This window comes from Motacilla alba, chromosome 5 (assembly GCF_015832195.1).
Source record: "Motacilla alba alba isolate MOTALB_02 chromosome 5, Motacilla_alba_V1.0_pri, whole genome shotgun sequence".
Lineage (NCBI taxonomy): Eukaryota > Metazoa > Chordata > Aves > Passeriformes > Motacillidae > Motacilla > Motacilla alba.
In genome coordinates this window covers 15,682,359-15,704,819 of record NC_052020.1, presented here as the reverse complement: position 1 = coordinate 15,704,819, position 22,461 = coordinate 15,682,359, and the positions used below count along the sequence as shown (strand labels likewise).

The window sequence follows — 22,461 nt, the reverse complement described above, 5'->3', positions numbered from 1 at the left end:
GCACACTCTAAAGATTAGGTGTAACATCAAACATCATAGGTGCTTGTGGACATTAAAGGACTCTGTCTTTGTTTGAGGAGCTATGCAGTTCCTACACTGGGTTTTGAACCTTCAGAAAGGCTGGCAAAAGGGACATGAAGCTTAATTTAAGATAAGCAGAAAGTGCATACTCTCTTTTATGTAAACCATCAATTTTTTCAAATATACCAAGCCTGTCTTGGTCAAAGGTAAAGTATCCACTCTGTGTGTGTCTCTGTCACTGTGCTACATCCTTCTGTATATATGGCTGGTGCTCTTGAACCAATCCATGGGGCAGCACAACAAAAATCTCCCCAGGTGTGATGTCCTCATGTTTTTCTTCTCCCTGGAGGAACCAGTGGTTCTGAACAAAGACCTCTGTTGGCAGCAAGACCCCACCACCTTGTGCTTGGTCCCCAACCCCACACTCTGCATGTGCTTTGGTTCAAGAAGCAGCCTCATCATTGTGTGTGTGAGCTGAAGGGTTTGGGGGTGTGCTGAGCCCCACAAACCAAGGTGCTGCTAATGGGAACTAGTGCAGAATCTAACTCAACTAACTTCCTACCTAGCCCCGTTCTGAGTTCAGGCTTCTCGGGCAGAAGGTAAGTGTAGGATTGCATGTAGGATTGCCCTTCTGTGTGCAAGAACTCTTGGAGAGAGTTTGCCTCAGGTGCTTTGAGTGGGGAGAGTAGGTGGACTGCTCCCACACACCATGAACAAGACAGGGATACCAGTATGAGAGCAGGCCTAAAAAGTTGTTTGGATTCTTTTGGAGGCTCTTGCTCTCATGATATAAATAGCCACTCTGACTTTGCTAGAGAAAAGCACTTCTTAGTTATGTTTCAATTAGTGTTCAGTTTTTTTTGCCTCCACTACTGAATGGAGCATCTGGGGAATTTGATCAGCGTTCTTTCACACTGAGCAAATTTCTCTAGACAGAGCTCTAAATCCTAAAATCCAGACCATAGCAGATTTGTATTAAAAAAATATCAAGTCTGTGCCTGCATAGACCTGTTGCTTAGTTTGGAGACCACCTAGATTTCTATACTGATAACCCAGGAGTCTGGAAGGGTCCATCTCTTTGAGGCATGCACATCCTACTTTTCACACTAAGAGCCTCAGGAGGAATATTTTTCCACACTATCAACAATATTTTTCTCAGGATGTTGTCAATGGCAGGTGTGCCCAACATGTGAGAAGTGAAAGCAGCTGAAACCTAACCTAAGAGTCAGAAATGCAGAGTGGCCACAGAGCCCCACTGCTTCCATCACGCTGACATGTTTTTCTTTCCTTTTGCATTGTAGCAGCAAGAAGGCAGGAGCCAAGGGCAAGGTTGGTGGGCGCTGGAAGTAAACACCCAGGCAGGATGGCCTTTAATGGTGTGCTGAACCCCTGCTGGTCTCCTCTTTCCTCCTTCACTGATCACTTGTGTTCTCATGCCTCAATGATAACCAAAATCACATCTGCCTGGATTGGCTATTGCTGCTGCTTTTCTCCCTGGAGGGGTCTGGTGGCTTCCTCAGGCAAGGGGAAGCAGGTTCCCTGTGGAACTGGGATGACTCCTTGCTGGCATCTTCACTTCCTGCTGAGCATGTCCTTTATCCTCCTGATACCAGCCCTATGCTGTCCTGTAGATTGCTATGTACAAATCTCTGGATTTTGTAAATAAAGCACAACCAGTACCTACTCCAATAACAGCCCTCTGGAATGGTGTTTTGTATTTCATTTAACATCCTTCCCATTTTCCAAGGATTTGGGAGTTGGTCCAAACCCTTACTTAATATCATTCCCCCCTTAATATCATTAAGGGGGAATAGGCTCAGTGTCATCAGCAAAGACTCAGGATTGGGGGCCTGCTTTGAGCCATCATACAGGCAGATACCAAGAGCTGACTGTTCTCAGGGAGCTCATAATCTGGCTGCCAAATGTAGTTGAAATTGACTTCAAAGTTTGAGTGATGAAGTGAATCAAAGAATTGGGAATAAAGGAGCAAATCTACAGAAGTAGTAGTTTTTAGCACATAGCTTTTATTGAATGCAATAACAAGTCCAATAGAGAATTATTCATTAAAATATTACATTAAAATATTTATTGAGGCTGTTAGCCTGCATACAATATTAAAGTCCAATACTGAAGTGTTAATTATTTGGTTAACTCAATGTTGATGTCAAAACATGAGTGGCTGCTACTAAATTCAAGGTGCAAGCTGTTCTGTAGGGCCTCTTGTCTTTGCCAGCCCTTGAACTGCCCTGCTGGAGGGAAGTCCATCAGAATCTCTTCCATGTTTCCAAATTTCTGTTTCTGGTGCTTGGGTGCCCACTCTGTCTCTCTGTTGGCATCTGCTGAGTTGTTATGGAGTTATGAGTGGTTTAGGTGTGAAGATGCCTGAAAGACCATATAGTTCCAATTCCCCTGCCATGGGTAGAAATACCTCTCAACAGACCGGCTCCTCATAACTCCCTCCAACCTGGACTTGAACACTACCAGGAATGGAGCATTCACAGCTTCTCTGGGCAACCTGGTCCAGTGCCTCACCACCTTCCCGGTAAAGAATTTCACCCCAACATCTAATCTAAACCTGCCCTCTCTCAGTTTAAAACAGTTGCCCTTTGTCCTGTCATGTGATGGTAAAGTCTCTTTCTTATAAAACCCCCTTGCATACTGAAAGGTCACAGTCAGGTCTCCATGGAGCCTTCCCCTTTCCTGGCTGCACAAGCCCAGCTGTCTTCCTGTCCTCACAAGGGTGGTGTCCCAGCCCTTCCAGCATCCCTGTGGCCTCCTCTGGACCTGATCCAACTGCCCAGAGTGTGTTGTGCTGGGATCTCGCCAGTGAGGAGGACAGGAGGAGAGTCAGGACAGGACCCCAGCAAAGGCAGACAGCACAGCAGAGTCCCACAGAGACAAGATTTTCACGTAATCATAGAACTGTTAGGGTTGGAAGGGACCTCTGGAGATTGTTCAGTCCACCCCCCCTGCTAAGGCAGTGTCACCCAGAGCAGGTGACACAGGAATCTGTCCAGGTGGGTTTCAGTGTCTCCAGGCAGTGAGATTCTACATTCCACATTCTCCCTTGGCCAGCCTGTTCCAGTGCTCTGCCACTCTCAGTGTGAAGGTGTTCTTCCTCGTGTTGAGGTGGCACTTGTGTTTCAGTTTACGGCCACTGCTCCTTGCGCTGTCGCTGGGCGGTGCTGAAAAGTCTGGCACCCTCCTCTTGGCACCCGCCTTTGAGATATTTGTACGCGATAATGAGATCCCCTCCGAGTCTTCTCTCCTCCAGCCTCAACAACCCCAGCTCCCGCAGTCTCTCCCCTTAAGAGAGATGCTCCAGACCCCTCCTCATCTCCGTGACGTTCCGCTGGACCCCCTCAGGCGGCTCCTCGCCCTTGTCACTGTGAGGAGAGCCGGGCCGGGCCAGCACCGCCGGCGCCTCCACAGCGCCCTGCGCCCCCGCCCCTGAGGCCCGGCCGCGCTCCTCCGCGCCGGCAGGGGGCGCCGCCCCGCCGGGGCCGCTCCGGCGCTGCTGCTTCCGCGGGGCTCGGCCATGGCGGCGGGCGCCCGGAGGGCCGTGTGAGCGGGGCGGGACGGGACGGGACGGGCGGCGGTGGGGCGCGGTGGGGTGCATTGGGGTTCGGGGGGTTCAGTCGGGGCAGCGGGGCGGGGGAGCAGTCCGTGAGCGGCGGCGTGTTCCCGCAGGTATCCGCTATTCCAGAGGGGCGGCCCGCAGCTGCGGATCTTCCGTCCCAACTTCTTCATGCTGGCGGTGCGGCCCGGCGTGCCCCAGCCCGAGGACACCGTGCAGTTCCGCGTCTCCATGGAGTGAGTGCGGGCACGGCGGCTGGCCTGAGGGCTGGGGGCTGGGAAGGGGCTCCTGCATCAGGCTGGCCTTGCAGAGGGCGGCGAGGGCACTGATTTAATGAGGAGCTTTGCGTGGCTCTTCTCCCCCCGTGTTAGTGAGGCTCAGCATTCCCAGGGACGGGCTTGGGAAGAAAGAAGTGCTTAGAATTTGATCCAGAGTAAGCAAGGTGGTATCCAGTTATTTGTCAGGACTCTTTCAGACTGACCAGTTTGCTGGCACACACTAGAGCCCATAAGACTGTAGCAGGTTCTGGTAAGATCAGCAGCTCCTACTCAGAATATAGAAAGGCGTCTCAGGTTGGGCAGTGAGAAAGCCTGCTGAATACAGAATATACCTGGCATTTTGAATGTTGAGGCTACAGAGGATAAAGCATTTGACAGTTGTTACAGTTTATGGATCATGAATCACCGTAGCGGTGTGTGGTCTGGGTTGAGTTTACACTTTCATGTTGAAAATCTGTCTTGGTTAAAGCAAGAAGAAGACATATTTATTCCTCAGTATCAACCAGTCTCTAGTTTATTTTGTTTCAATATTTACACTTTTTTTTCTTTCCCCAAAATGTTTTTTCATTGTCTAGAATGACAAAATTGGATATCAGGAATTACCTTGAAAGAATATACAATGTGCCAGTAGCTGCTGTGAGGACCAGGATACAGTATGGTAAGTGCAGTTGATTAATGCAGAGGGATGAATACAGCATCCCTGTGCAGCCAGAGCAGACTTTTACCTTTCAAAAGGTCTGTTAGATTTCAGCAGACTTTAGTTGCAGTGGTTTCAGGTGCTTAGCTGTTGGCATAGTTGTTTATTCATCCCTTCAAATGAACACGCAGCACTTCATATTTGAGTGCTGTGATTAAATGATGATGTAAGTTTCACTCTAAAAAGAAAAGCCTGCCTTTAAAAAGGCTGATCATCCTGACAGTTATCCAGCTTCTGCTTTTGTAGTTGGTACTGTTTCTCCTTGAAGATCAGCGGGTGTCTCGCTTCAGAAGGAACTCCTTCATATGTTTTAATACAAGTAGTAATTAAACTTAAATTCAGCTGTAGCCTTCATTTAAAAAATGAGCTGAGATTAGCTTGCATGCACACACGGGAGGTGTTATGGTCTAACAAAAGGCAAAATTTGTCGAGCAAAGAAAAGTGCTCTGTTGAACCAGTAGATAGTGCCAGAAAAACATCTTGACAAGCTTCCAGGTTTTTATCACCTGTTGTTACCAGATTTCTGCTACAGACTTGAATGTTTTCACTTGTGGTATTTCTCTCCTGTCCACCCCCTAGAAACAGCAACAACAACAAAAAAACACCCAAATGTCCACCAAAAACCGAACAAAAAAACAATCCAAGAGAAAAAGAAAAAACATTCCTGGTTTAACTTGTGCTGAACTCTGACTTGGAGGCAGAGGGACTCATCTCTAACTGAAATAAGATAAATTTAGATAATATCACCTTTACATATGAATGCTGCCTTCCCCAGAGCTTCTCTAACTGCAGTTTTGATGTAGTCAAATTTTTTTTCTTTTTTTTTTTTTTTTAATGTTAATTTACATTTTTGATTACCAGGCAGTGTAATTATTGAATGGATAGTGACTTGTTGGTTAGGACATCTTTGATGGCTGGGTTTTTCATTTTTCATGTAGTGACTCTATGAAAGGAATTGTCTGTTTATGATGGTAAGATAAAGGATGATTTTAAAAGGAATAGGAGAAAAGACCCATAGTGATGAAAAATGGAGAATAGAAGAAAAAGCTTCAAAATAAGGTTGTAAAACTCTTTACTTACAAAGGAAGGAAAAACCCTGGAAGTATCATCTGTAATATGCTTATGTGAAAACCAGAATTAAATTAAGTCATAAATACCAAACACATGTAGTTCCAAACAGCACTGAAAAATAGTCATGCTTGTGCTTATAACGATTTTGTCCACCTCTGCTAATTTTAGGTGATGGTATATAGTCAGGGATTAAAGAGGGTTAGAACTCCTAATAATCTGAGAGCTTTATTGTCTGCCTAGCACAAAGGGGTGGGTTGTACTTCCCACCTCAGTTGTGACCAGCATGGTTGGAGAAGGTTGAGGTGCTTTAGGTTGTTTGGATGTGGAATATAATATCCTGGAGTATAAACAGTAGATCCAGGTCATCAGCTGAATAGTAAAAATTGTCAAGTTTAAGGCTACTTAGTGGATGTTTTCTCCTTGTCTTCCTGAAGCTGTGGATGTTGGGAGGGCAGTTTATCACCCCTGGCCCCTACTTGGGAGACTTCTCTCCTTGCTTCTTCGCAGACTCTGTGTGTGAAGGCACAGTGGCAGCAGGCTGGTGATGCCTTCTTTCCCTGTTTGTAAACAAGGAGAGCAGTTCTACCAGTTTCAGTACCCTTTAATAACTGTGGTACTTTGCTGGTAGCGAAGGAAGAGTGTTCCTCTTAACAATAAATCAGAGATAGCCAAGCCCCTCCTTCAGCTTGGCCTTGCTTTGGAGAGTTCAGAAGTGCTGGGAAGTAAAGGTGGGATTCTCTTCATTCCTGCAGGTGCAAACAACAAGAGGAATCACAGGAATCAGAGAGTGAAGAAGCCAGATTACAAGGTCGCCTATGTACAGCTGGTGAGTTGACAGGGACACTTGTGAGGAAAGAGGAAGGCACTGTTAACCAGCCAGCTGAAAGTAATGGCCAGCGAGTTGTCCTGGTTGGCTGAATATTTCTGCCAATCCTCTAATAGTGAAAGTTTCTTTAACACATTCCAGAATGTAAAGAGATTTAAATGACTTGCTCTATAGATCGGATTCAAACAAAATAAGTCCCGTGTTGGTTTGAGGTCTGTCTGTAGGTTGTGGGGTGATGTCATAGGGTGCTGCTTTGCCAGAGAGTTTCATGCTGACCCTGTACTTTGTGTGCTGGAAGGTTCACAACTTGTGTGGTTGATTGCTGAAATGTCCAGTAAGTGAAAGAATATATTGTGAGGGTAGGGAACTTCTTATTAAAGGTCTTTGAATTTCAGAGAAGACTAAGGCTTACTCCTTGGAGAGCCTTTAGTCATGTCTAAACAAGCTTGCTTTGTGGCTGAACCGGACTCTGAAACATACATTGGTTGCCCAGTGGAAAAGGAGCTTCATGTTCTTGTAAATTTCTTTCATAACAGGACCAGTTTATAGTTTAAACTTCTGTCAGGCTTACCTATCTTTATGCAAAAAGAAGTGCAACCAGTGACAGAAAGCCCCTTCACATACCAAAATGACATTAAAGGGATGGTATTTATGGTTGTAAAACCATAAGCTCAAAATTGCAGTTGGCAACATAACGTCACTGTTAACTCTGTCTTGGGACAAGGATTCAGTGTTGGAGGAACACTCTGTGACCCTAAAGACTGGCTAAGCTTTCATATGGATTTGAGGTCAAACTCAAGAGGTACAAACAATGGGAAGTCTGATTTTTAATATTCCAAAGTTTAAATATGCTTAGAAGTTTTTTTCTAAGCCCCTTTTGGGAAGGAGAGTAGAAAAAAACAAGTGAGGATGGAGTGTTTCTCTAGACAGCCCTTACCTAATTTAAAAGAGTAGTGTAAAGTGCAATGCTACCAAAAAGTAACAGAGTTATATTTAGATGAGGAGTAACTTTGATTTACTCTGCTGAAATTAAAGGCAATCTCATCTCTGAGGATTTTACATTACTATGGCTAAAACACACATTCCTTTTTCAAGGAAGAGTTTGCTTTGGTGAGCAAATTCTTCCTCCTGGATTGTCTAGGAGAATCCTTGTTTGCTGGAGAGCAGGACTGATTAGATGATTAGAAAGGGAATGCTTGAATTGATGATGTTGTATCTCCCAAGTTGCTTTCTCTGAGTGTTGTTCCTTCGGTAGGTAGTTGCAGGCACTTTCCATTGCCACAGCCTCCTGCTAGTGACTTCCTTGCTTTTAGAAACTTGTTTCCTAAGACTGAAGCAGACATGGGTCTCTAGTGAACCGTAGTCAGTTCTCAAATTTTATTTCCCTGTAGTGCAGTCTTGTGTCCTGTGTCTGCTTAGGTGAGAAGGAGGTAGTCTGCAACCCACAGATACTCAGGAGGAAGGAGTGGGAAGCAGAATGCTGCTGCTCTGTTGGAGCAAGAGGTTTAAGGCAGTGCCTTTGTGCATTTATTTCACATTCAGCCTCTCAACCTAGCATAGTTGCCATAACCTTAAGGGTTGGTCAGCCCAGGTGTGGAGATTTACCTAAACTAGCTTGGTATTGGAGGCAGGTGCACAGGAGTAGTTTGGTTGTTCTCCAGCCTCCCAGTTTGTCTTCTGGGCAATGCACGGAGCCCTGTTACACTGTGGCTGAAGTCTCATAGTACGTGGGACTGCAAGAGTCCCTTATTGCCTTACACTGTAGTTACCATAATAAGTTCGTAAGGATTACCATGTTTTCCATCTCTTCCATGAACAGGGTCAGGGGACCACTTTTTGGTGGTGTTTTTCATGTCAAGGGAGGGAATCCTGACCGTTGACTAAACTCTTGCCTGTGAAGTTTGATATTTGTGTTTTTTCCTCACCTCATTCCTGGTCTCTTTGGTCTGGTTTTTTTTTTTCCTATTGTTATTTTGGTCTGTTAATTCCATTAACATTTAGGTTCTTTATTCCTTCCCCTTTCTCTTTTTACTTTTGTTTGTTGCTTTTCATCACTAGCTCTGATGTCTGAGACAATGAGCTCCCAGCTCTGTGTTCACACCAGCTTGAAACAGTGGGTGAAGCCAGAAACCCAGTGTCATTTCTGAATCTAAAGGGTTTGCCCTCATTCTCATTCATGGTGTGATCAGGCCATTACAGGCCCCATGCAGTCCATTGTTACTATCTGCCTAATTTAGGAAAGTCTTTGGTAACCACTGTAAAATCCTTATTTTCATGAGAATTAGTTTGCATCTGCCGTGAGTCAGAATAGCTGGGCTTTCCCACCATTTTTACCAGCTGTGTTTTCTCTCATTAATCCAGTTTCAAGTTAAAACTGCTTATGACTGGAAAAATACGAATGTGTTTTTGGAAGCTCTTGGGTTGATCTTTCTGTTGCCCACTAGGTGGAAGTATTGCTCTTTCCAGTGTGACTTTGCAGCTGTAGTGCAGTTTACCTGAATGAAATTGAATTCATTCTCATGAGCATTTATGTTTCTCTGCTTCATAAACCATCACCTTATGTGTCCCAGTGCAACACACACATCCTTTGAATTACTGCAAGTGTCTCAAAGGTGGAAGGTGTATGAAGTCATAGTCAACATGCCCTTAGGTGTCAGACTAGTGCCCCAGCTGTTCCACATGTAAGCATTGTTGTCCTTTCTTTTCCAAATACTATTTCTTGGAGATTCAGAGCTGTTTACTTTATTCTCAGGCGGTAACTGGACAAATAAGTGATCTGTCCAAGCATAATATTTTCACACTAAAAAAATACCTCAAATCATAGAAGGCTGTGGATCAACAATATCTTGCCATTCCAGAGCCTGCTTGCCTTTTTTCTCCTTTTGCAATGTGGTGAGAAAGGTTTAAGTTAGAGACTTATGGCCCTGTGTATCAAATACTACTTTTCTACACTGTTCTATTTTTTAAAATAAACCCAAGTTTTATATCTTTGCAAACTAGATAAAATATATGTAATACAGCAGCTTTTCTCCTTTTTCCAATACAGCTATAATTATTATAATGAAAATTAAAAAAAAAAAAGAAGAAAAGAAAGCCAGTGGGAAACTTTGCAGTTGCCTTAACATCAGGGAAATATAAAAAAAACAACAACGTCCCCTCCTTCTCCTCCTTCAGTGTTCTCACTGGTTTAGCTCAACAGGTGTTAGTACCCGTGGGAGCACAACTGTAGACAAGCCTCTGGAATCCAGACCTATTTTTAATTAAACCTGTTTTGAGAAATCGAGTGGAGATGGCTGTAAAAAGGAGTCTGACCTTGTCAGCGTTAGGACTAACACCTATTTAGCTGCTTGAATGATGGCACCGGTGGGAACATTTTTGCAAATGCTTTCTCCTCAACCCCCGTTTACAGTATCCTGTACATTCACAGTAGTTAGCCTTTTTGCACATCAGATGTGACAGGAGTTTTTGTTTGAATTCGGAGGACACTTGGATGATCCATATGCAGTGTTGTTCCTGAGTGGATTTTTGAAGTTGCTTTCTGTGCCTTTTTCCATATGTTTTAGCATCAGATGTTAACACTGCAGTGGTAGGAGAATTGTTCCAATGCCCTGGATTATTAAACTTAGCTGCATTTGCTGCTGCTGCTGGACTGAATCCTGTGCTTTTGGGAGTCCAGCGTTTGTGTAGTTAATGATACGATAAACATCACTTTTCTGTTAATTCTGAAGGACAGTAGTAAGTGCTTCAATTATCCAAATAACCAGAAGATCTCACAGTTGTTTACATGATTGGTGTTTGCTGCATCATTGCTGCACAGTAATATCTGTGCTGATCTTCCATTTCTAAACTTTTCAGGGGACTCAAAGGTCAGAGCAGTGTAAGTGAATTTGTGCTGGATAATCCTTCCAGCAGTCTTCTGACGTGAGGCTCAGCAGTGGAAAGGCCAGCACTTGACTTCCTGGGCTTAATTATGGTCACTTAACCTCTCATTAAAATGAATGGGGGCAATCTGTACCACTCCTGGGATAACTCCTTAGACAGACTCCAAGAACAAGGTGTGTTTTCACCCTTTCTTAGGACAAAGGCTTGAAATCTAAAGGGAAAATAAATGTTTGATGCTTAGGTCACTTTTTATCGTGAAGGATGTTGCTAGCATTTACAAATGAATCCTCATAAGGCCTTGTATATAATTCACTTGTACTTTTGGGTAATGCTGAAATGAGGATTAGATGAGTAGCAGTTTAATGGGTCCCGTTTCTGTTATCTGAACACTCTCACTCTTGAGACCACACATCTCACTTGTGCATAACCTTAGAATTTGTAGGAAAAAGGAAGGTCTCTGAGAAGACCCCAAACTGAGAACAGCAATGCGTAAAACCATCATGTTGCCTCTATTTTTTTAGGTGTTCAGTGCCACCTCTGACTTGCTTTGTTTGGGGCTTTTTGTTCCTTTTTTTTAATAGTATTATAAGGTTTGCTTGAGAGCGAGGTGAACATGTGGTGGTAGAGCTTATCCTAACAAATTCCAGAGTATCAGGGGATCACTTCACATTGGTGAAAAAGATCTTTTGCTGTCAGTGCACCACTCAGTTCCATGACAGACTGAATTATCCTAGCAAAATTACTTTTTTTCCAGTGTCTTGTCTTTTTCACAGGATTTTCTTTTAGCACAGCTGTGTTGAGTAGAAAGATGATGTTGTCCGCTCCCCTTTTCTCTGTGCTTCTAGCTATGGTAATTATGCTGGCAGAAGTTCTAAAGCAGAAGCAAGTTCTAGCCTTCTTAGAGGTTACTTCAGCTTATGATAATTTCAGTAATTCAGCAGTTAAAGGGATAAATACTTGCAATAGGTAAAACTGTGGGCAAGTGCAAGATTTTCAAGTAAGGCAGAATCTTCCTTTCTGGTTGGAAATGCCAGCACTTCATGTTCTAGCAATTTGTAAACCAGATAAACCCTGATGAACTTGGTAAAAATTGCTTGCTTTATTCCAGTGAGGATTTCACTGAGGATGCATTTATTATATGGTTGTCAGATGGTTGCTGTATAGAAGGAAAAACTTTTGCAAAGAAGAAGTTTAAGGAGAAGCAGCACTGTGTAAAGGAGTGACAATCCCCCTGTCCCTTTGGTAGGCTTTTTTTAAGGAGGTGGCATATGAGCTTGAACCTCAGTAGCCTCTGGCATTATGTGGAAGATGCATTGAGTGTAAATGTGCCCGGACGGACTCACAATCCTTTATGTAAGTTGATGCCTTTTGGTATTTTTGAAATTTTGAAATACCCAAGAAACAGGCTTCTTCTGAAAACTAGCCACTGAGCATGCACAACAGCTATTTTTCATACAGCTTTCATCACTCCAGAGCCTTACAGTGCAGTATTACTGCAGAGTATTGTTACTTAAGATTTATCAACCTTCAGTTCTCAGGGTGTAATGTCTTGGCTGTTTCAAATCATGTTTGGCTGCCAGCCAAAATCAGAATTTCTTCACAAAGCAAGAGCTGGAAAGAGCCAACTTGTCTGTGCTGATTTTGATTTATTAAAAGACTCCAGATACAGATTGACATTTTCAGCTCAATATTTGACTTCTACCAGCCTTGAAATGGGAACTGTGAGCACTTTGATAAACAGCTTAAAGGTTTGTCTGGTTTTGCTACAGCCTCTGTGTGTATCTTTTTTGTTTTCTTCTCTCTTTTTAAAATAATAACTGTTTTGCAATGCTTAGTGAATTACTGTGGATGTTGTTAGTATGCTTTAGGGACAGCTTTCCTTCATTCTCCAATAAGGGAAATGCATTGGTCCTGGAAGCATACCAGAAGGAAAGAGCTGCATAACAAGAACAGTCCCTTACTACGCTGTTACCAATATAAATAGTTCTCAGATTTTCAGTGGAGGTGGTGTGCCTACCATGTTAGCCTGAGTTGTTTTCTGACTTGTTTAACTAAAATGGCTTCCTCTCCAGGGCAGACAGGTCTTTAGTATGGGCCCTGTCTGTTCTCTAGGTCCTGCAGGGCAGTTAAAACACAGCGATTTTTTTTAATATTAGCAAATTCCTTTCCAAATGCTTCAGTGTGCTAAAATCCTGGGCAGTGCTTGGCCTCAAGGGTGCTTGTTGCTGGTCCTACTACAGGAAGAGTTTCAGTAGGCTGCAGCTTTGGGCTTGCTCAAGGACCCTGGCAAGGCCAGTTTCTGTGCCGTGCAATGGGGCTGTGCTTCAGCTGTCAAAGGACAGCTATTATGAGGATACCTGTTGGCAATTTAAAGATACAAAAGAGCTGAAACCCCAGAGTGTACACCAATGGAAAGGAAAACCTTGATATGTTCCAGTTGAGCTTATCCAGGCTGGAATCAAGGAAAAAGCTATGTACACAGCAGATCCTTTGTTGTTTTTGTAGTATGGTCAGACTCTTAGGAAACCCCCAAGAAGTATGCACTACAAAAACAACCAGAGCATTGCTGGATAGAGTTGGCATTTTGTAGATTCTAGTCTGGATAATCTCATCTGGGATAACACATGCTTTTTTCTCTCCAAAGCATATGAGGTTTAGATTTTTTCACACCTGTTATTTGCCAGGTCAAATGTATATGGTTAAATAAAACATAGCAGACATTGAGCTGGGTCAGGGACGTAGTGATGGTTCTGTTGGATTAATTTATGTCATATTTCTGATCCCAGAATTCAGAGTAGGTATGCTGGGGAATGCTCCTTTCATGTCCTTTATGGAACCATTTCATAACTGAGCCTCTTGTTTGGATGTATTTACTGCATAAATTTAAAGACTGGCCAATCTGAAAAAAAGCCAAACCCACCTGTTTTCATCTGAAGCAGTTAAATGCTTTTCTTGAGATTTTTGTATGTAGAATGCTGCCAAATAAGTTAATGTACTGTAATGTTTGTAAGTGTTTTGGGGAGTAATTTTAAGCGTTATGGGCGACCAGTTAGAAGTTTTATTATGCAAGGTCCCATACAGAATGGAAGGGCTGATATTGTTGAGTTTAATGAAGTTGTGCTTAGAGCAAACGCCACTAAAAATAAGTAGGTAATGTTACTGGCATAGTACATTTCCACAGAAAAATGGTTTCCTGCTGTTAGATAAAAACCAGAGACCAAGCAAATGTTTATTTTCCAAGTGGGAGACATAGATCTGATGATGATGTTTCACTAAAATGACTTGTCTGTTAGGCAGAATGAATGATGCAGATGTAATCACTTTAATCTCATTAGTGATATATTAGACAGATTGTTCCTACTGTAATTGTTTTACACCATAGTCTTTATGTCTGTTGATAAGAGACCTCTGATATCTGTTATTCTGTATTCCCACATTACACCCTCCAGTAACAGCTGCTAGGACTGCTCTCTCTTATCCTTAGCTGAGATCTAAACAACTACAACCACTACTCATATCCTGAGTGTTAGCATAATGAATGCCTGCTCCACTGTGTATTTCCCTGGTGGTGGCACTTTAACAAAATCACTTATTTTGCTCATCTTGCTTTTACTGTATGACTCATACAACATCTCTTGAGTTGATTCAAAGTCTTTGAAAAGATGTCCATCTCCTGATCATTGATCTGTTAAAAAAAAAAAAAAAGATGTCAGTATCTTAAGTAGCACACACAGGAGGAGAGGCTGAAAGTTAGCTTTTGAGGATAAGGGACGTACATGTATCTTGGGGACATGGGTGGAAAGAGATTTTGGGAGGTCACGAGGTACCATTCAGCTGAAATTTCAGGGTGGTGTTTCACCCTAAGATCATAGCTACTGCAGAAAGGCTGGAATGTCTCTCTGACCATTTGTTTTCTCTTTAGGGCCAAGGACAAACCTTTCAGTTTCCCAACCTATTTCCAGAGAAAGAACAAGACGCAGAAACTCGCTCTTTCGATGACTTCAGGGATAAATATATGGAGAAAGAGAAGCAGAAGCAGGAAGGTGACCCCAGACGAGGTGGAGTCCCCGATTGGTTTGGACTTTGATGCAACAAGCCAGCTGCCTTCCTTTAGGCTCAGAGGGATTTTGATTAGCACAACTTGCACTCTTCTCTTCTTGTAATGACCGAATGTTTATTCTTGAGCAGCTCCTGCTAGCGTGTCTTTTTTTCTGGCTGTTTGTACATGACTACAAAAAAATGGTCCTGAAGAAATAAAAAGGTAAAATAAATCTGACTGCACCAGGTCTTTTGTGTGAACTTGTGGACTATTTCTAAAATGTGGAATTCCTTGTTGTCATTTCTGACTTTGAGAGTGTCATTGTGCTTACCTTTCTCGTGCTGCTGTGGGTTGTTTTAGAAATAGGGTATTTAATTTCCTAGGATACCCGCAGTTTGTATTGACTAGAATGTCTAAAAGTCAAGATAGGTTAGCCGGAGGAAGTGTACATGGAAGTGCACAAAACTGGACTATAGGCTCAGGATATGGGGTTCCCCTATTGTCACTTACTGTGTCCTACTATCTTACTGCCTTCCTTGCAGTGATCCCTCCTGTCCTGGAGAAATGCATGTGATCTTAATGTACTCTTGTAACAGTTGTGTGGCATTTTGGGGACAGGGTTTATAGGACAGGTTTGTGACTGCACACATATGTGTTTGATCCCCTTAAGCATCAAGAAGCAGACAAAGGTGGTGCACGTCTCTGCTTGCTGTTGTGCATTGCAGGTAGCTGTCCTCTGTGACTAGCCTGCCTTAGGAATGTTTACTGGCATAGTTGTGCTGGTTTCCTTCCCCACTCCACAGCTACCTTGCAGTACTGGCAAGTGTCCTGTGTGGACACAGTTGTATTGGCACAGAAATGCTTCTGCCAGTGTAGCCTGTGTTGTGCTGAGGACTAATAAAAAGACTCTTTTTACTTTTTCTGGTGTAACTCCCTCTACTTCCAAGTTACTGATGCCAGCATAGTGGTAGGACTCTTCTCGGCCTTCTGGGCTGCCACGTTCAGTGTTTTCATTTCTTGGCTCTGTGGCTGTTTCTCGCTCTGATGAGGATATTTCCTCTTTGCCTTTTTCAAGTAATGTGCTCTGCTGTTGTGTCAGAAATAGTGGGGGAAAAGGAGGGCTAGGAAGGAGTTCACAGATGGAGAAGGGTGTCTCTGTGGGCTGTTTGCTGCAACACAGCACATGCAGGGTTAAATGTATAGCTAATGTTCCCCTGGCTTTTGAATTCTGCCACTTGGAGCAATTGGCAGGGTAGTGAGCGAGCCCATGCCTTCAACGCTTCTACCCGGGTGCTCTCCTTTATTGTTCTGTGTCTGAACTTCTTGTTTGGACAGCTAGCAAGATGTTTACAAGGAAACAGCTGTTCTCCAGAGAGTCAATCCAAGTAGGATTTTACGCACCCCCTTCTGTTCATTAGTCACCTCTTTATCCCTGCTACTTTCCTTGTGCATGACAGTCCACCTCCTTCTGTGGTTTGTTGCTTACACTCCCCTCTTTGTCCACTTTCCAAGGGGGATCGTGTATGACCTAAGTTAGCTGGTACTTAAACAGAGAGATGCTCTTAGAGAGGAGGGAGATAAGGGAGGATTTGCTACTCCCAGCCTGCCAGCAGAGTTACAATAGCTGATATGGAAAAATACTGACTTCACTGAAAACAGTTCATGTGTTTGGCATATCTGCAAAGGCAACATTTCCAGAGTTTCGTAGTGACATGTGAAACTCCAGGTTAAATCAGGAGCTGGCCTGCAGATTTAGAGTAGGGTGACTGAATTTATCGGAGTGCGAGGGTCTCTCTGCTGTACACAGCCTCCTCCTCCCCCCACTTTGTTTAATACATTTTTTAAACGAGCTGTTTCTCAAACTCACAGATCAGTGTAGAGATGACCTACCTTGCAACTTGGGCTATATTCCTTCAATATACTATTAGGGAATTTACTATTTGTTCTTCACTGTCCTTTGTCGGTGTTTCCAATGTGTGTAACTTGATCTTTTTCACCATGGTGAAGATAGAAAGGGCTCATCTAGTGCTGCCATACGTCTTCCTAAGTGGCTGGTCACCTTTGAGCAAGCAAACAGTCAGGTATATTAGGTCTGGATCAACAATGAGGCTGCATTAGGTGTAACAGCAAAGATAGGTTTAACCATCATCCTCTGCCTTCGCTATTAATGTCAGAAGGTGGAGTTGCAGCTTCTGTACTGGTGTTGAGGACCCAAGATGAGTGAGATTTATTTGCAGTCCCAAATGTGCTTTAGGCTCAGTGAGTATCAAAAGCCCCTGTGCAGGTCTACCATGCTTTGCTACTCCGTGATTTCCCCATGGGCAATTAATTTCTAGCTCATGTTCAAGGCAGGTGTCTGTTTAGAGTAGCACAAAAGGGACGAAGCAGAGATGCAAATACACCCATATCTGCATGAACTTGCTGTAACCCAGTTCTGGCAGATACTCAAGCTGTGTAAGAGAGCAATTATGTAATCCTATAGAAGGGTTGAGTTGGAAGGGACCTAAAAGATCACCTAGTTCCAAGCCACTGTTACTGTGCAGGGACTCATTCGTCAATGTTACTGGCTATCTCTAAAACAGTATTCCTGTGAAATTAAGGTAAGATTAAAAAAAAAAACCAAAACCAACATGATTTTGCTTTAATGCTCCCATTTGCTATGGAAGTGGGATTAAAAAGATCTTGAGTCTTTCCCGGTCCCTTGTTAAGCAGTGTTTCTGAGGAAGTGCTAGTGGTTAATATGATCTGGTGCTTCAGTGCTTCACAAATCCTGTCCCCCAAGCTGTACAGGTGGGCTAAAAGATAACAGGGAGGATACTTTAATACAAAGGCACAGATTGTATCAGGTGTACCAGAGAGAAGTACAGCAAATGAGTGCTGAAACTAGGACAGGGTCTCAGAGTTTTTTCTGAGTTTTGTTCAATGTGCTGTGCTCCTTCCAGCAGCACATCCTGATGTTTGTTTTGGGTGATGTAAAGGGTCAGCAGCTCCTGAAGTCACATCTAGCCCTGCTGTCAGAGGTGTTGAGCTGCTCTTGGCTGTGTCAGTGGCCATACCTGTGGGCCAAGGATGTGCATATACACATGAACAGCTTCTCCAAGGACCAGAGTAATGACTTGGTTGAAGACACTGATGTTCACTGTGGTGCAGGAGAAGCCAGGTCCTGCCCTTGGCGTGCACAGCTCTGCAGCTGCTGCTTTCTCTGACGTGAAAGGGAGATGCTGAACGCAGTTTCTTTCCTCTCTGAACGTGTGCAACCCCCCAAAGAGCGTAAAGTGCTGGAACAGCCGGTGGGTGTGCAGTTGGCTGTGCTGGCTGGTCTGGTGAAGAAAGGCATCTGGCTGTGCTGAGTGGGTGCTATCCCAGCAATACCATCCAGCTATCCCAGCAGTCCCAGGGCACTTCATGGAACATGCAATTGCTTCCGGTTTTTCTGAAACAAACCAAAATGAATTGCAGAGACAGTGCTATCTAAGTGACTCCCTTAACATTACACCTTAGAAATGCGTTTTGTGTTGTAGGTGGTGCTCTGGTAGGCGCTAGGGACAGGTTCCTGCAGATAACAAAGTTACTGAGTCTTGTAACCACTTGTTATCACCTGAGCCTTGCTATGTGACCTCAAAAGGTTCAGCACAGGTGTAAGTGGTTAGACAGAAAGGTGTGGCAGCTTTATCTTCTGTATTACCCAGACTACAGAATCACAGAATGATTTGGATTGGAAGGGACCTTTAAAAATCATCTAGTCCATCAATCTTGCAATGAGCAGGGATGTCTTCAACTAGATCAAGTTGTTTAGAGCGCAATTCAACATGTCCTTGAATATTTCTAGGAATGGGGCATCCACCACAGGTTTTTCTCTGGGAAACCTGTTCCAGTGTTACACCATCCACATTGTCAAAATTTTCTTCCTTATATCTAATCTGCACTGATGTTCTTTTGGTTTCAAACCACTATCCCTGGTCCTACTGCAACAGACCCTGCTAAAAAATCTATACCCATCTTTCTTATAGGCCCCCTTTCAATACTGAAAAACTGCAGTGAGGGCTCCACAGAGTCCACTCCAGGCTGAACAACCCCAACTCGCTCAGCCTTTCCTCATGGGAGAGGTGTTCCATCCCTCTAATCTCTTCATGCCCCAATTCAGAAGCAGGACCTTGCACCTGGCCTTGCTGAATCTCACAAGATTCCCACTTCTTGATCTTGTCCAGATCCCTCTGAATCGCATCCCATCCCTCAGGTGTGTCAGTGCATCACTCAGCTCCCATATTAGTTGGGAGCCCCAACTAGGACCCCCAAATTATGCATTGGGTGGCAGAAGAATGTAGCCAATGATCTGATCTACTCTTGACCCGTTGCCATTACCAGTACTGAGTGAGTGAAGCTGTAGGAAAATTTGGCTTACTTTATCCAAGGTGGATTTGCTGTGGAAAATATCTTCATGACTGGAGAATTCCTGCTCCTTCCAGGTTATCCCAATGACATCATAGCTGGGGTTTTTATTTCAGGAGAACTATTTTACTTATTTGAATTTTCAGGCTGTAGGACAGGCTATTGCTTCTTCAACTCTGCTGTGTTTGTGGAACGGCTGGCAGAGAGTGGTGAAGGTTGGAGAGAGGATGTCTGCTCAGTGTGTGCCACGGGGCAGGGTACACAAAGCAAACACTATTTTTCCTGGGAGGACTGAAAGCTTGTAAAACCATTATCTTGACAATGCTGCTTTCTCCTGAAGTAGTGTTCAAGGACTGCTCAGAGTTCAATTGAAAGCAGTTGTCTGAGAATGGCTTTCCAGGGTGGCTTACATGCCAAGGCTTGTAGGTACCACATCTTAAAAGGAACATTGAGATAATCCCTTTCGACCTCCTGAATGACACACACACCATAAAATGTCATGCTGTACTTTCTGTGCATAGGCCAGAAACTTGTGGTTGAATGTTACCTGGAATAGATTTCAAGGTTTGAACTTGACCAGCATTGCTGGACCAAGTAATTTTCCTTGAATAAGCTGGGCCCAAACAGCATGAAAGTCACCAACATGTTGTCATTTGTCCTGTGAATTACGCAGAGTGGTGGTAATAGGGAAAACTGAGCGTTGCTGCTCAGGAATCATGTGTTTGTAGAGAAGGGAAGTAATTTCTGTAAATATTATTTTCTTTAAATGCAAAAGGTTTTAGACTAGATAAGATGACATAGTGGTTGAGCCGTTTCTTCTGAAGTGATTTATGACTGTTTAGACAGCATTTAGCTCTTTGTGTATAGTATGGCTTATCAAAGTGTGTGCTGCTGTTGCAGACACACCCAGCTTTCAGAATTTGGGAAATATATCACAGTCACTTATTCTGTGGCTTGAGAACATAGTAATTAGGGCCTAGTCCAAAACTCATTGTTCTTAATTACAAAACAGGACTAATTATCAGTCTCTTTAACCTTTCCTGCCTTCCGCTATTAGAAAATGCTGCAAATAAAAAGTGATTAAGATTTTGGAGAATATGTGCTGTGGAGAATTAGGCAGTGCATTTTCTTCTGTGGTGACTGGGATGTTGGAGAGGTCACATACAGTGTTTTAGACAGGTAGGTGTAGCTTGGGGTCTGGCCCTTAGTGCTATCTATGTTTCATTTTCCCAAGTTCTTGTTTTAGGAGTCGGACCAATGTCAGTGATTCAAGGCTTGGAAAACTTCCATTCCAAAAAAAAAAGGCTTGGGAAACTCCCTGTGTTGATTTGTGATTTAGAAGTATTTTGACTCTTGCCTGTCTGTATGCACCTGGAAAAGAAAAATTTCTCAGAGGCAGAGCATAGTTTAGTGTAGCTAAAAAAGTGAAATGAGCAGCCTAGAAAGGGAATGGCTGTGATGTGGGCAGGTGTTGTCCTCCTAAATGGAGGGAGAAGCCAGGGAGTTGTTCTGGATCATGTCTGTGTGGTGCATTTCTCGTGAGCCTGCAGTGGAAACACAGAGCTGTTGAAGGTTTCTTGGGTCATGAAAAGAGCCTGCTGCAGGTTGAGCTGTGCCAGTGCTTGCACACATGGTAAACCCAGCGTGTGGTGTCTCACAACAGCTGTCAAAGACTGGTCGTCATACCCAGAGTCTCTAAACATCCTGTTTATCCTTGCAAGGAGGAACACTTGATTGAAAGATAAATACAAAAAAAAAATCAAAAACAACAAAACAAAACAAAACCCAACCCCAAAACTGGTGCTAGGAACAACATTTGCCCTTGGGCTAACAAACCTGAAAACAAAAGAAAATAAACATAGGATGGAGGCAAACACATTTCCACACAAGCCCAAATTCTAAAAGGGATTTAGGAGCTGAGCTTGTTTTGGCATGCTTGAAAAAGAAAAAGCCGTCTGGGTGCCAGGATTCTTAGGGCTCTGTATGTGTGCGTGTGCATCAGGCTAAGAGCACAGGAAGAGATGGGGTGTCTGTGGTGATGTGAGGGGGAAATGGCAGACATTGGAGCTGCCAGAGTGCTTTATGCAGGGTCACCCTTGGGGCATAGCTTGCACTTTTTTTTTTTTTTTTTTATTAAACATGCCAAGAAAAAATCTTTGAGTTGGCAGCAAGATTTTTTTTCTTCTTCCCCCTCAGTTTGTTGTTCATTTGTCACTGCACTGGAGGTCTATTTACTTTGCTCAAGAGAATGAGGGACCCAAGAGACACTGCTCTGCATGCAAGTTTTTATGGAAGGGGCTAGAGGAAGAGAAGGGCAGAAACTTTCAAGCCTTTTGAAACAGAGTTGGGCTGTTTCTTTTGCTTCTTTGCCCAATGTGTGCTGGGCCTGATGCTGCTACTGCTTGTGCAGACGTAGCTGGGCCCTGGACTTCGAAGATGAGTGCTGTTGTTAAGAGCTGGTCAGGCAAATCTCTACAGGGTCAGTGTGAGGAGGCCTAAGATGCCCTAAGACTTGATGTTGAAACTCTGAGTTGCTCTCACACTGTGGTGCTCCCACTCTGCCCATGGGATCTGTCCTGGTAGGTTGCTTTCAAACGGGAGATGTTGCTCCTCTCTCCCAGCACCTCCCTGTTGACTCTTCTGAATGAAGTTTGGGATGAATTCATGAACGTGCTATTAAAATAATGTCATGGATGAAGCAAGGCAGCCCTTCATTCCAGGGATTTAGTGTTTTGAAGGGGACTTTTCCAGAGCTGTGTGGCAGCCTGCTGCTGCTGCTGCTCTTTGTTGCTTTTTATGACTCAGTGAACTTCTGAATGCTTCAGTTTCTCCAGATGGGCTTAATAGTGATTGTGACCTGACTGGAGATCCAACAGAGGAGGGAAAGTGGAGATCTGTGCTGCTTTTGCTTGCTGGCATCTCAGTGGATGAGGCAGCTTTGTCTGGCTGGATCTTCTTCATATCTTACAATGCTGAAACAACTAGAAAAGAAACTAAGGGAGCTGCACAAGTGAGGTGAATGCCTTTAGATTAACAAATGGGCACATCCCATATTTTTTGCATGTACATTCTTCTAGGTTCTGGGCACTGAGAGAAGTGGCATGGGGCCAGCAGAGTTCTGCAGTGTGAGGCAGGGCAGGGGAATGGCTAATGAAAGCAATGGATAATTCCACTGGAGCAGGCTTTAGAGCCAAGTGGTGTTCTGCCATTTGGAATTTTTCTTATCCTTTTTGACTGGTGGAAGAGGACAGGAACTGACGAGTCTGCCTATAGCCTCAGTCTTGCGTTCAGAGCAGCTGTTTTCTGACTCAAGTCAGTTCTATTTGCCCTAATGTGTCTCAGAGCAGAGGTTTCAATCAACAGAAGGAGTTGACTCCTTTTATCTCCATTTTCCCTGTTTTGATTGATGGGAAAGCTGCTCAGCAATCCCAGAACATCATTCTCTGTGGCAAACATTCCCTTAAATACTGGGATACACTATGTTGTTTTGGCCACTTTGTCTCCAAGAGGAGGGGGAGTGAAGAAGCCAGCTGTGATTGTAGAAAGACCCCTTGTGAAAAGACATTGAAAAGCCCGTAAAATACTAATTCTAGAAGAGAGAGAAATGAGAAGAAATTATAATTAGAGATGGACTATGCTGAAGTGCCTTTATGATATATGGGAATAGGGACTGTCAGAAAC

The 22,461-nt window shown here is 43.7% G+C and overlaps 2 protein-coding genes across 51 annotated transcripts in view; both read left to right on the top strand.

Moving 5' to 3' along the window:
• Positions 1–1,715, top strand: part of TNNT3 (troponin T3, fast skeletal type) — a 30,164-nt gene extending 28,449 nt beyond the window's left edge. For all 50 annotated transcript variants that reach the window (XM_038139745.1, XM_038139744.1, XM_038139746.1 and 47 more), the window contains one exon: positions 1,323–1,715. In XM_038139745.1, coding sequence (XP_037995673.1) covers positions 1,323–1,371 — 49 coding nt within the window. In that variant the 3' untranslated portion in view covers positions 1,372–1,715. The remainder of the gene's footprint in view (positions 1–1,322) is intronic.
• A 1,717-nt stretch (positions 1,716–3,432) lies between these two features.
• On the top strand, positions 3,433–14,638 carry MRPL23 (mitochondrial ribosomal protein L23). Its single transcript, XM_038139799.1, has 5 exons — positions 3,433–3,585; positions 3,712–3,834; positions 4,452–4,534; positions 6,397–6,470; positions 14,275–14,638. The coding sequence occupies exons 1-5, from the start codon at positions 3,560–3,562 to the stop codon at positions 14,437–14,439; spliced, it is 471 nt and encodes a 156-aa protein (XP_037995727.1). The 5' UTR covers positions 3,433–3,559; the 3' UTR covers positions 14,440–14,638.
• The last annotated feature ends 7,823 nt before the right edge of the window (positions 14,639–22,461 follow it).